At 47.9% G+C, this 13,708-nt stretch overlaps 1 protein-coding gene across 3 annotated transcripts in view; it reads right to left on the bottom strand.

Moving 5' to 3' along the window:
• Window positions 1-806: 806 nt before the first annotated feature.
• Window positions 807-13,708, bottom strand: part of PANK4 (pantothenate kinase 4 (inactive)) — a 36,866-nt gene continuing 23,964 nt past the window's right edge. For 2 of the 3 annotated variants that reach the window (XM_056865322.1, XM_056865323.1), the window contains 7 exons: window positions 13,303-13,454; window positions 11,421-11,476; window positions 8,765-8,814; window positions 7,428-7,532; window positions 5,021-5,121; window positions 4,108-4,176; window positions 807-1,043 (listed from right to left, as the gene is read on the bottom strand). In XM_056865322.1, the coding sequence (XP_056721300.1) occupies window positions 830-1,043; window positions 4,108-4,176; window positions 5,021-5,121; window positions 7,428-7,532; window positions 8,765-8,814; window positions 11,421-11,476; window positions 13,303-13,454 (747 nt within the window). In that variant the 3' untranslated portion in view covers window positions 807-829. Of the gene's footprint in view, window positions 1,044-4,107; window positions 4,177-5,020; window positions 5,122-7,427; window positions 7,533-8,764; window positions 8,815-11,420; window positions 11,477-13,302; window positions 13,455-13,708 lie in introns of those variants that run through there. The other variant, XM_056865324.1, reaches the window with a different exon arrangement.

Here is a 13,708-nt window from a genome sequence, read left to right on the forward strand (position 1 = left end):
CATATAAAAACCAACTCTTCTTCAATCTACAAATTAAGGCTGGAGTTTGTTCACCCCAATCCTTTGCTGCGATTTGCCCTGGAAAAATAAGCAATTTAGACTGATCATGGGGATTGTCGTCTCGCCGACTCAGAACGGAGCAGCACATCCGCTGAGACCAAGGTTGAGGATGTGGCTAGAAGGTGACTAGAGAAATCTGGGCTCATCCTCCCCTCCCAACCACAAAATTTATTAGATTGGTTACGCATGCTTGCCTTACCTACCAGTAACTGAACAGAGCACAAGAAATCGAGGGAAACAATTGGCAAACTCAAAAACAGGCAAAAAACACACAATAACAATCAGACTTCTTTCAGCGGTTTAAAAACTCTATTTGGTATGTGCCAAGTAATGGCTGGTGTATACTTAGGCCCAAAATATAAAAAGAGATTTTATTGACATTTAAATATCTCAAATACGAATGTGTCACGGAAACAAAACCAAAAAAAAAAAAAATCAAGTCTTTCCCCCAGCACAAATACTGCAGCATTAAAATAAACACTTACTGAAAAAACAATATGAGTGATATACATATATATATATATAATTATACATATATGTGGCATATTTATATATATATTATATATACTGGATCATATTGTCGCTTTAAGTCACAAAAGCACAATATAAATACGGAATCTTGTGTGGACTCATTTTTTTTCCCTGTGGTAATAAAAATACATTCTTTACAATCAAAGGAGAAGTAGTGCAAGTCCTGTTCCGACAGCCACTGCCGGTGCTCACTCCTGTAAGTCCTTCCACTTCTTCCTCCTCCTCCTCTTCGAGGGGCTCATTTGAGGGGCACCTCGTACTTGAAAATGACACTGAAGAGCTTCCCGCCGAGGCGATCGGCCAGCCAAGAGTTCTTGATGACGGCCAGCTTGAGGCTTTCACACTTGAGCTCTGCATAGTAGTTTGTGTGGATGGCCCGCCCCATCCCTTCGATGATGACCAGGTCTGTCTTCCGCTCCCGGACCAGGCTGGCCAAGCCTTTGTCTAGGCGGCTGTAAGGAGAACCGGAGAATTGAAGTAAAGGGGCTGTCCGGCAAAACCTGGCCAAGTGGGTGGGACTCGGGGTTCCCAGAGCCACTACTGGTGAGAAGGATTTTGAGGCTTCCGCCTGCCGAGAGTGCGGAATGCCACTCAAACCATCATGGGGGCCAGCTTTACCACTACATGGGAAGTGTGTTGGCTATAACGCAAGCCGACATAAAAGTGGGCAAGGGAAGTCCGGGGTGACGACTCTCTCTTCGGGCTTGAATGGCACAAGGAAAGCAACAGAGAATCTAACCCTACATGCCCAACAGGGGAAGAGAAGGTGATTGTAAACAACTTTTGAGTCTTCCTTAAGTGGTAGAGAAAGTCGGCATTGCACTACACGGGGGACCAAGCTACTTCAAGAAAGCCCACTGGGCACTTTACACACGGCTTCTCTTAGCCACATGAGAGTGAGGGAAACACTTGGCAGTCAGCAAAGGAATACCCATTGGCCAGGCTTGCTGCAGAGAGTCTAGGCTACAGAGCCAGAATGGTGTAGTGGCTAAGAGCGGTGGTTTGGAGCGGTGGACTTGAATCTGGAGAACCGGGTTTGATTCCCTTCTCCTCCACATGAGCAGTGGACGCTAATCTGGTGAGCCAGGTTGGTTTTCCCATGCCTACACATAAGGCCAGCTGGGTGACCGTGGGCTAGTCACAGCTCTCTTGGAGCTCTCTCAGCCCCACCGACCTCCCAGGGTGTCTGTTGTGGGGAGGGGAAGGGGAGGCAATTGTAAGCCGCTTTGAGACTCCTTAAAGGTAGAGAAAGTTGGCGCATAAAAACCAACTCCGTCTTCTAATACTACCGGTCCCACAAAGAACACTACTTTACTGCTAGTGCTCACATTGTAAACTCAGGTACTGGCATTTATTGGGTTGGGATCTATCTCTAAAGAAAACAACAACACAACAGCTGGGAAGGGGAATTTGCAAGTAAAAGGAAAAAACAGGTAATGATACTCTGAGGCTCTCTCTAGACTCAGACATGCACTAGTCAGGGGCCACTGGGAAGAAGCTCAGTGGTTTCCCCATAAGTCAGCCCACCCCTGACTAGCATTATATTTCTCCCTGTGCTGTCCTTAAAACATGCTCTCTGCTTTAGAACCCGCCAGGCAGGCTCTGAGACCCACTTGCAAAAGCTGACTGGGGCTCAGTGTGCTGCCAGTAATGAACCTGCCAATGCCCCCTCTTGAACAAAAGAGCAAAAAAGCTCTCTGGCAAGATCTAGCGCTCTGAGATTATTTCTTCTGCTGCCGTCATCCTCGAGAAGTGGGCAGGCGGCCAAGACCCAGAGGGATGGCCTCACCTGGCTATTTTGATGTACTGGACCTATTAAGAACCATTAAAACTAACGAGATGCTAAAGCTCTTTGCAATGTTTTGCGCTCTCCGGATGCCAGAGCTCCAGCAGCTTTCTAAAGGCAGGAAAGCGCAGCTGGGGCATGACCTGCCGCAGGAGCAAATCAACACACTTCTCCCAGCACCACAGACGTGTAAATTCTTCTTTCCTGCCAACCACCTGCCTTCCGCAGGCTTGCCGGGGAAGTGCTTGTTGTTCAAGCAGGACTTGGCAACTGCTCGCTAATTGCTCTGACCCACGAAGCAGAAGTAATGAAGGGGAAGGGGGCGGGAGGGGCAGGCAGGGGGCGGTCAATACAAGCCTCAAATAGGGTCTCGGGCACATTCTGGATTTGGAAAAGCAGACGGGGCAGCCCTCATTGGCCAGCACCCACACCTGGGGAATTGCTCCTTTCGAAATCCTTCCCGTGCCCTGGCTCCCCCTGCACGTTAAGTTTTCACAGCACCTCGTACCCTTTCTGAACGTCAGGCTCTGCTTTCAACGATGAAGCTAAATTTAGCCCACCCGAGAACCCGCTCATACCCTGATCAGGCCTGAAGTGTTTCGAATTTCGTAGGATCAGGCATATTTTGTCAAGGGGGTGGGGTGGGGGACGTACAAGATGCATGGCTCGATCTTGCCTGTGGGCTGCCTTCGATTTTTATGCTGCACGAGCATGGAGCTTAAAAGAAACATTTCTTGTCAACCCCGCTTTGGCTTTGTTAGTTGTGTGTGGATTTTACATGTGCCTGGATGTCCAGACCTACCCCTCCCAAGGTTTCCAGATTAGAAAACCTAAGTAGCATGAAAGCCAGCGCAGAGGTGTCTCTCCTAAGATACAACTAGAAACAATCTTCAGCTCTTCAGAGCACTTTTTGTGGTGGTTGTGCTCAGGGCCGGTGCCAGTCATTTTTGCGCCCTAGGCAAGGCTAACTGCTTATGCCCCTCCCCCAATTCCTAACCAATTTTCAAAAACAGATGTCTTGTAGAAAAAATAAAAGCACAAAACTTTTAATAATTATATTCTGTAGCACTGTTGTGGTACTTGTCTTAAAATAAAAAAATATATAAATTGTCAGTTGCATTTCCCCCCAAAAAACTAATCTGTTTAAAACCGTGCCCCTTAGGCCAGTTCTGCGCCCCTCTGAGTTCGCCTAATGGTAGCACCGGCCCTGGTTGTGCTAGAGGGCCATGAGAGCTAACGGTGCCAGAAAGACAACGCTCTTCGCCCCCTTGTGGTGAGTTCTTTTTTCCTACTTGTGTGTTGGCGTTATCCATGCAGAATTTCTCCTGAAGAGTTGGGTTTTAAGGAGTCTCAAATGGACTTAGAGTCGCCTTCCTTTCCTCTCCCCACAACAGACACCTCACGAGGTAGCTGAGGCGGAGAGAATTCGGAGAGAACTGGGACTGGCCCAAGGTCGCCCAGCAGGCTTCATGTGGAGGAGTGGGGAACTGAACCTGGTTCTCCAGGTTAGAGTCCACCACTCGTGGGGAGGAGCGGGGAATCAAATCCGCTCCTCCAGATTAGAGTCCGCTGCTCATGTGGAGGAGTGGGGAATCAAACTCGGGACATCAGATTAGAGTCCACCGCTCTTAACCACTACACCACGCTTCTCATGCCCAACCTGAAACTTAAAGGAGAATGGCACCCACACGCTCTGGGCTTAGAGTATACAGACCGATGAAACTCTTTACCTGAGGTCCAAGCATGGGGAACTGGAGCCTGTTTGTACCAAAAGTAGCTTTTCTTCCTTCAAGGCAGATCTACAGAGAGAGAAGAGGAGTTGGTTTTTATATGCCGTTTCTCTACCACTTAAGGCAGAATCAAACTGGCTTACAATCACCTTCCCTTTCCCTCCCCACAACAGACACCCTGTGAGGTAGGTGGGGCAGAGAGAGGGTGACTTGCCACCCAGCTGGCTTTGTGTATAGGAGTAGGGAAACAGATCCAGTTCACCAGATTAGCCTCCGCTGCTCATGTGGAGGAGTGGGGAATCAAACCTGGTTCTCCAGATCAGACTCCACCGCTCCCAACCACCGCTTTTAACCACTACACCACGCTGGAGAGACAGAATGCCAAAAGTGTCATCCGATGTAGTTGGAAGAGGGAATCTCAGGCTGTTCCAGCCAGGAGAAAGCCATGATTCTTCCGCCCTGGAAAGTCAAGGGGTGCTGGGAGGACAGGAGACTGACTGTCATGTTACAATCCAGACCTCTGGTCCATCTAGCTCAGAATCGCCTTCCCTGACTACCAGGGACTCGCTGGAGGCTCAGGCACAGAAAGGCATTTTTCATACAACTCAAATCTCTTTTTAGCAACAGACAGAAAAACTTGAACCCCTTCTTCCTGCAAATCAAGTGTATTCCTACAGAAATAATCTTTGAATTTTCTGTTTCTGGTCATCCTTTGACAAGACTGTGAGATAGCTTAGGCCGAGGCAGAATGGCTGACCACAGCTCGCCTAGCGAGCTTCGTGGAAGACAGCGGGGGTCCAAATCCAGATCTCCTCAGTCCTGATTTACTGTCGCGCCATGCCAGATCTCGTCCAGGTTTATGGGAAGACTATTCCGAGGAGGGGACAGAGGGAACCGTCAAACAGGCCCTCACCGTATGACGGCGTCCGTAGCCGCTATCCTGTCTGTGACAAAGAGGGACTCGGAATAGGTTACATCGTTCAGGGCAGGCCCGGAATTACAAGCCAATATCACCTGCAGCAGAGAGAGAGGAAGAGAGACACGGAGGGAAAGGTTGGTCATTTTGGCAGAGCGTGATTCTAGACATGACTATTTTCAAAGTAATTCAGATTTTTTTCAGAGTAATAATCCATGTTCAGCCATGACTTAAACCCAACTCCACATGGAAGAGATAAGAAAAGGGGGATGTATAAAGAATTTATATAAAGACACCCTGTGAGGTAGGTGAGGTAGCCCAAAGTCACCCAGCTGGCTTCGTGTGTAGGAGTGGGGAAACAGATCCAGTTCACCAGATTAGCCTCCACCGCGCATTTGCAGGAGTGGGGAATCAAAGCCGGTTCTCCAGATCAGACTCCACCGCTCCAAACCACCGTTCTTAACCACTACACCCCTACCCACCCAGTTGAGCATCCTGTCTTACACAGTGGCCAACCAGTTATACTGGAGGTCCACCTACCCAGCATAGATGCTGAGGCCTTTTCCTGATGTCGCCTCCTGGCACTGGTATTCAGAGGCTGACAGACCTTTCCTCTGTGAATCTAATCCCCTTTTAAAGCCATCTATAACTGTGCCCATCACTCCATCCTCCGGCAGCAAATTTTCCACATTGTAATCACTCATTGTGTAAAGTATTTTCTTTTGTCTGTCTGAATCTACTGCCCATGAGTTTCATGGCCGGCGTGGTGTAGTGGTTAAGAGTGGTGGACTCTGATCTGGAGAACCGGGTTTGATTCCCCGCTCCTCCACATGAGCAGCAGACTCTAATCTGGTGAACCGGGTTGGTTTCCCCACTCCTCCACATGAAGCCAGCTGGGTGACCTAGGGCTAGTCACACTCTCTCAGCCCCACCTACCTCCCAGGGTGTCTGTTGTGGGGAGGGGAAGGGAAGGAGATTGTAAGCCGGTTTGTATCTCCTTAAAGGCAGAGAAAATCAAGGTATAAAAACCAACTCTTCTTCTTCTTGAGTTCCAGTATTTTGGGAGGAAGGGACAATGCTCTTTGTCAACCCTCTTCCCCGTGCATAATTTTATAAACCTCAACCATGACCCCCGACTGAAATTGATGGGAATGTCAACCATTTAAAAAGAAAAAAAGCGTTTAGGATTGCAACAGCTGCCTTAGCATTTATAAAGCACTCCTGCTTGTTCAATGCACCTCACGTGAATTTATCTGGCTGCAATCCTCGAACCAGAACTCCATAAGGCTGCTCAGTGTTGTTACACCCATGCAGGTAGGTGGAGGAAGCCGAGAGGGTGGCTCACCCAAGGCCACCTGGTGAGCTTGTCTGAATGAGGGAATCCTTGATACTGAGCTGTGTTTCTTAGCTACTATGCATCCCCAGCTCTGCCCACTGAGCAACGCTCTCGAATGCTCCGTTGGCTCGTCTCCGTTCGGCTGCCTTCTGCCTAGCCCTGGTTTCCCAAGATTAATTTGAACTGTCAGCTTCTCCTCGAGGAGAAAGTGACAAAAACGTGTGGACTGCACCAGGCTGTCCCCATTGTTCCTGAAATCCCACAACCCTTCCAATTTGTGACTGATCTAATTAGATCCTGATTATACAGTCCTTTGCAGCTTTTCATCCAATTGTTCACTCGATATAGGATGCCCCTCCCAATCTGCACCAGTCGTACTGAAACACAGATTACCCTGGGGTCCCCAATGTGGTGGCGCCCACTGACACCTTTCCTGGTGCCCGCCACATGTTTTTAGAAAGTGGGTGGGGCCGGGTGGGCCTTTTGCCCAGCTTGTCTTCTCATTGGCCACTGGAGATTTCATTGGCTGTGCAGATTTTGTAAAAAGGCTGGTTCGGCAGCAGCTGCTACCACAGCACAAGGATCTTCACGGTATGATTGAAGGTAAGCTGCAGCAGCCATTTTGTGGCCGGCTCCACCCCACTGTGTCAGAATTCCAAAAGTGCCCACAGGCTCAAAAAGGTTGGGGACTCTTGGATTGCCCCTTTCCCCTTCCCTTCTCTGCAACCACTTATAGTTATCTTATCAAAGGAAAGAGCAAGAGTCCAGTAGCACCTTAAAGACTAACAAAAATATTTTCTGGCAGGGTATGAGCTTTCGTGAGCCACAGCTCACTTCTTCATCTGAAGAAGTGAGCTGTGGCTCATGAAAGCTCATATCCTGCCAGAAAATATTTTTGTTAGTCTTTAAGGTGCTACTGGACTCTTGCTCTTTTCTACTACTGCATTAAGACTAACACAGCTACCCACTGTGAATTATCAAAGGAAGAAAACCAAAACAGATTCGCAGTGCCAGTCAAGCTTGCGGGAGGCCTTTTTTACCTTAGCGGGTCACCGTAATTCAACTGACCTCTGTGCCCCTGGAGAGCAGTTCCCTGACAAAGGGGAAGACGCCTAAAATGATGTCAATCCCACTGTTATCTGCAAAAATCAAGGCACATTTATGAGGGGAGCCCTGCAAAGGAAAGAAAAAAACATATAAAGCATCATTCGGAGATGAACTAAGTGGCGACAGATGTGCATTCAATACATACTTTGTTAGAACAAAAAGAAAGAAAAAGACTTTTGGTACCTTAAAGATTTAACAGAATTCGAGTGACATAAGCTTTCAGGGACTAGAGGCCACTTTATTGGATGCATGAAGTGAGTTCTTAGCTGGCAGATATGTGTACTGGGTAAGTATGGGGGGGACAGTAAATAGTGGGGTCAAAAGCTAAAGAAAGGCATCACAAGTTTCACTACAAGGTGTACATTTATACAAGCACCAATTGTATTAACAGGGTGATAGCAGGATGCAAATGGAACACCACCAGTGTGAGAAGAACCCAAAATCCCCCTCGGGGCTCTAAAATCCTAATTCAGCAGTTCCATTCTGATTCGGTCTCTGAAGCTCTGTTGTGAGTGACTTTTACATCAACAAGAGGGCTTCCTGGAAAACTGAAGCATTCAGCTCAACTGATTCGGCCAGCAACAGGGATCTGTCTGGGAAGGAGCAGTAAGTATATGGGTAGCATGAAATGTGATGCTCCTTTAATTCCTTAGGCAAATACCCTCTAAGGTTGGGGTTATAGCACCGCCAAAGAAGGAGTTCCCACCCATGTCCCTCCTCCTTTTCTTCAGTGAAGTATTAGAACTAATAAATGACATGGTGGGGGAGGGAAAAATTCTCAGGACAAATTGAGAGTTAAGGAGGGTGAAGTGAACTGAACATACGACAGCTTTACCAATGAGTCTAAACGAACCAAGGCGATTCAGATGGATCTAAAAGCTTTGCTACATTGATTTGGTTCTTAATACCCTTTGACAGGCATGCAGCCCAAGAGAAGAAGAAGAGTTGGCTTTTATATGCCGACTTTCCCTACCACTTAAGGAAGAATCAAACCAGCTTACAATCACCTTCCCTTCCCTTCCCCACAACAGACACCCTGTGAGTAGATGGGGCTGAGAGAGCTTGAAGAGAGCTGTGACTAGCCCAAGGTCACCCAGCTGGCTTCATGTGTAGGAGTGGGGAAACCAACCTGGTTCACCAGATTAACCTCCGCCGCTCATGTGGAGGAGTGGGGAATCAAACCTGGTTCTTCAGATTAGAGTCCACCACTCCAAACCACAGCTCTTAACCACTACACCACGTGAGCTATTTATCCAGCAGCATGCTACTCAAGACTTAAAGCAGGAGGCGGCATGTACCTTGAGTCGCTCCAGCCACCCATTGTAGGAATCTTCTAACCACGGACGTTCTGTACAACAGATAGAAAGGAAAACCAAACAGGTTATTATTGATTTTGCAGGCTTATTAAAAACAGATGCAAGCGCATTGCCTTAAGTTGAAGCAAACGGCCAAAGCCGTTCATTCGCTGGGTGACCCTCGGCAGGTCCAGTGAACCCTCGAGCTCAGATTGCTGCTTGCCCAGAATAGCACTTCTGAACACTGGACTAAGATTAGAACAAGGTTCCACAGGTTTTTTTTTTGGGGGGGGGGGGAGGGTGAGCTTTTCTGAGACAAGCCGGACTTGGTGACATGTACATGTCAACAAATCAGAGAGCTGTGTATGTGTGTGTGGAAAGTGCAGTCAAATCACAGGGAGGGGCTGTGGCTCAGTGGTAGAGAATCTGTTTGGCATGCAGAAGGTCCCAGGTCCAATCCCCGGCATCTCCAGTTAAAGGGACTAGGCAGGTAGGTGATGTGAAAGACCTCTGCCTGAGACCCCGGAGAGCCGCTGCTGGCCTGAGTAGACAATGCTGACTTTGATAGACAAAGGGTCTGATTCAGTATACGGCAGCTTCATGTTTTCATGTGTTCACAGCCGACTCATGGCTGCCCTGTGGGGTTTTTAAGGTGAGAGACATTCAGAGGTGGTTGGCCATTGCCTGCCTCTGCATAGCAATCTCGGAGTTCCTTGGTGGCCTCCCATCACATGGAACACATATACTGAATCAGACCCTCAGTCCATCAGTCAGTATTTTCTACTCTGACCAGCAGCGGCCCTCCAGGGTCTCAGATAGAGGTCTTTCACATCACCTCCTTGATTAGTCCCTTTAAATGAAGATGCAGGGTATTGAACCTGGGATCTTCGGCAAGCCAAGCAGAGGCTCTACCACTGAGCCATGGCTCATCCAAGTATCAACCAGGGCTGACCCTGCTTAGCAGCCGAGATCTGAGAGGAGATCAGTTCTAATACAGCAGACAGGTTGAGCGCGAGACTGTTTTCAGTTTACAACAGAGTTGATTGCAAGAAGCCAAACAGGGGCTGCCTCATGTTCCAAGAAAGAGACAGAAAAACTCAAGAAGATGAAGGGCAGCTTAGCTTATCTGGGGGGTGGGGGGAGAAGCTGCTTTGAATTGCCCTTGTCAGTTGCAAGAGGCCTCTATGATAGAGGAAGGTTTTTTTAGATATATGAAACAAAAAGGCACCAAATTCAGAAAAAGATGGTTTGAGGTTAGCAGTTCCAGGAATCTTTGATTAGCGAAACTGGATGGGGAAGTCAGCTACGGAGGAAATACCCCTTAGAGAGTTCCCACTACAGCAGGAATGATAAGGAGAATTTCATATGATAATATGGGCTACAGAGGAACAACAGCAAATTACAAATATCTTGCAAAACTCTATTTTCTGTTAGTGTGGCTGCCACAGAAGGCCCTCACTGGGAGAGATCTATTTTATTTTAAAAGATTTATACGTCACATTACTGCCAAGTTAACGGCATTCAGGAAGAACTAGAAACACCCCTAAAAGTGCAACCAACCCATTAAAACAAAGAAAACCCAGCAATTAAAGCCATTACATCAAATGTAAAAGGATACACAAAGGGAAATTCTGCTCGTGCACAACTCCTCTGCGAAAAAAGCAGCACCTTTGGGGCCAACCCTACGCTCCCAGAAAGCAGCTGGAAAACTTTACCACGCCAGCAGAACTCAAAGAAACTCAGATCCATCCACTAAAGAGTGGCATAGCAGCCAAACCTTAAAACAAGTTCATCTTCCTCCTACAGCTGCCTGGAATGGCACTCATAGTCTGCAGTCTACGATGGCTGCCTCAAGCTACCTCACGATTGTTTGATGCCCAACCCTTAGGCCACTCATTCTCTCTTGGCATAGCCTACTTCACAGGGTTGTTGTAAGGATAAAAGGCGTAGAAACCACATCTGCCCTCCTCCCCAAGCACCTCGGAAGAACTGTGAGGCCATTTATGCATGGCTGTTTCCTCACCACCGTGGTGGAGTGGAGTGGAGCGGAGGTTTGGAGTGGTGGACTCTGACCTAGAGAACCAGGTTTGATTCCCCGCTCCTCCACATGAGTGGTGGAGGCTAATCTGATAAACCGTGTTGGTTTCCCCACTCCTCCATGTGAAGCCAGCAGGGTGACCTTGGACTAGTCACACTCTCTCAGCCCCACTTACCTCACAGGGTGTCTGTTGTGGGAAGGAGATTGTAAGACGGTTTGATTCTTCCTTAAGTGGTAGAGAAAGTTGGCATATAAAAACCAACTGTTCTTTTTCTTCACGGCATCCCACTGACTATTTTGAAGCTTTGCCTAGATTTTGCTGGCATTTTCCGCCCGTCAGAAGTCGCCTCGCTCTCCCCAAAAGTTTTGCCTGGGTTTTCTGGATGCTGGCTAAACACAAATGCAGAAAATGCGGGCAAAATGCGCTGAAATGCAAGGGGAGAGCAAGACGACCTCTGACGGTTGGAAAATGCGTGCATAATCAAGGCAAAGCCCCCAAGTAATTGGCAGGGTTACTGCGAGGAAACAGCCATGTATAAATAGCTTGAGACATTTAATATTTTTTTGTGTGTAAAAAAGACAGCTCAATAATGTAACAAGGCAAGTCCCTGCTATAAGCACCTTGCAATTTTTCCTTGGCCTCTTCAAATCCGAACTGTGGCTCATTTTCAAGGACTCTGGCATTGGGAGAGAGAGAAAAAAAGGAGAGAACAGAAACATTGTTAGGAAGAAAGATTATAGACGAACGCAGTGTTCAGAGAACTCCGCAGCTGGACAAACACATACTGGGTTTTTTTTTTTTTTACTTTTTTTTTTGCATATATCAACAGTAGGCCCAAAAGGGGAACAGCAAACATACTGTATTAGTCATAAAAGGCTGAAAGAGACACTGGACAATAGGAGATGATATTCGGAGAAGGAAGGAAAGCACATTTGAGAAGCGATTTCTCAAGAAAGAAGAGTTGGTTTTTATACCCCACTTTCTCTACCTTTAAGGAGTCTCAAAGCGGCTTACAATCACCTTCTCTTCCCCTCCCCACAACAGGTGCCTTGTGAGGTAGGTGGGGCTGAGAGAGTTCGGAGAGAACTGTGACTGGCCCATGGTCACCCAGCAGGCTTCATGTGGAGGTGTGGAAACAACCCGGTTTGCCAGATTAGAGTCTGCCACTTTTAACCACTACATCACTCTGGCTTTCCAATTAGGAAGCACCAATCAGGGAGATTCAGAAATGCCCCCCCCACACACACACACACCCTTTACACACACCTTGACCAGCAAGGTGATTCCCAAGCCAGTACACATATACATGAAAGCCTCAGCCCGCATGGCTTGTCTTTCTTGTGGGTTTAAACAACAACCTCTGCTGGCCGGTTTGGATTAGGATAAAGTCCTAGCTGACAGCTAGGGTTTAATAAGGAGCCATACTTTGAATTGAGCAAGGGCTGAAGTGCCCACAATGCTCACAAACTCCTATGCAAAGGGCTCCTTAACCCCTTCCCTCCCAACAGATGCTCTGACAGTAGCATCCTCCTCAGCAGCTCACCCCTGCTTGTCTGGATTTTGACATGCCTGGGAATGAGCGGCTGAGGAGCAGAGGGAGAGATTCTCCATTGCTGTTTAAGAAGAGGAGGAGGGGGAGGAAGAAGAAGAGTTGGTTTTTATACCCCGCTTTTCTTTACCTTTAAGGAGTCTCAAAGCGGCTCACAATCTCCTTCCCTTCTCCTCCCCACAACAGGCACCTTGTGAGGTAGGTGGGGCTGAGAGAGTTCCAAGAGAACTGTGACTGGCCCAAGGTCACCTAGCAGGCTTCGTGAGGAGGAGTGGGGAATCCAACCCGGTTCTCCAGATTAGAGTCCGCTGCTCTTGGCCACGCAACGTGGCAAAGATTGGAGGGAGTGTGTCCTTGAGATCAGATGATGCACTAGAAGCAGGTGGAGATGGAGTGCATGAAGACGCCACAACTCCCCCCCCCCCCCATACACACAAAAAAAGAGAGTGCTATTACTGCAGATCTGCAGAAAGCCTACCACGGAAAACTGTGCAGTGTTAATACGAACATAAAAAAAGCCCTGCTGGATCAGACCAAGGCCCATCAAGGCCAGCAGTCTATTCACATAGTGGCCAGCCAAGTGCCTCTAGGAAGCCCACAAACAAGACGACTGCAGCAGCATTCTCCTGCCTGTGTTCCACAGCACCTCATATAATAGGCATGCTCCTCTGATCCTGGAGAGGATAGGCATGCATCATGACTAGTAGCCATGAATACCCCTTTCCTCTCCTTTTGGGCTTCTGCACAACTAAATACGAGCAAGGAGGAAAAAAAGCAACCCATCTGCTCAGTCTGACATGGAGCAATGGTTAATTTGCGGCACCTTTTAACACGTAAGTGGGACTAGTACAAAATGGCAGGCAGCAGAACAAAAGCCGCTCGCAACGAGAACCACACCGGACATTTAATATCTCTTATAAAATGGCAGTTTGAGAAAGAGGTTGAACACCTACTCGGAAACAGCTTTTGCTCCCCAGTCAAAGACATTCCCCGCCAGTAGTCCTTTCACCAGGGCAAACTGTCTCTCCTCCCAGCCCAACGCGTCCAAAGACTCGATTACGCTCTGATAATATTTTAATGCTATGCCATTTTCTTTCTGCTTTACCTGCAAGAGAAAAGGGTGCGGGGAAGGGGAAGAATGAGAAAGATGTGACACAGTGCATTTAAAGCAGTGGAGGGAGGGGGAATCAAACATTACACACATTTCCCCCGGTCTCTCTAACTTGCTCTAACTGAAACGAAGTCAAAGTTCACGTAACCACATTTACACAGGTCAGTCCTGTTATCCTCCCCAACCACCAACAGCTAGAACTCTAAGAACATAAAAAAGCCATACTGGATCAGACCAAGGCCCATCAA

The sequence above is a fragment of the Euleptes europaea genome, chromosome 19 (genome assembly GCF_029931775.1).
Source record: "Euleptes europaea isolate rEulEur1 chromosome 19, rEulEur1.hap1, whole genome shotgun sequence".
In the NCBI taxonomy this organism is placed as follows: Eukaryota; Metazoa; Chordata; class Lepidosauria; order Squamata; family Sphaerodactylidae; genus Euleptes; species Euleptes europaea.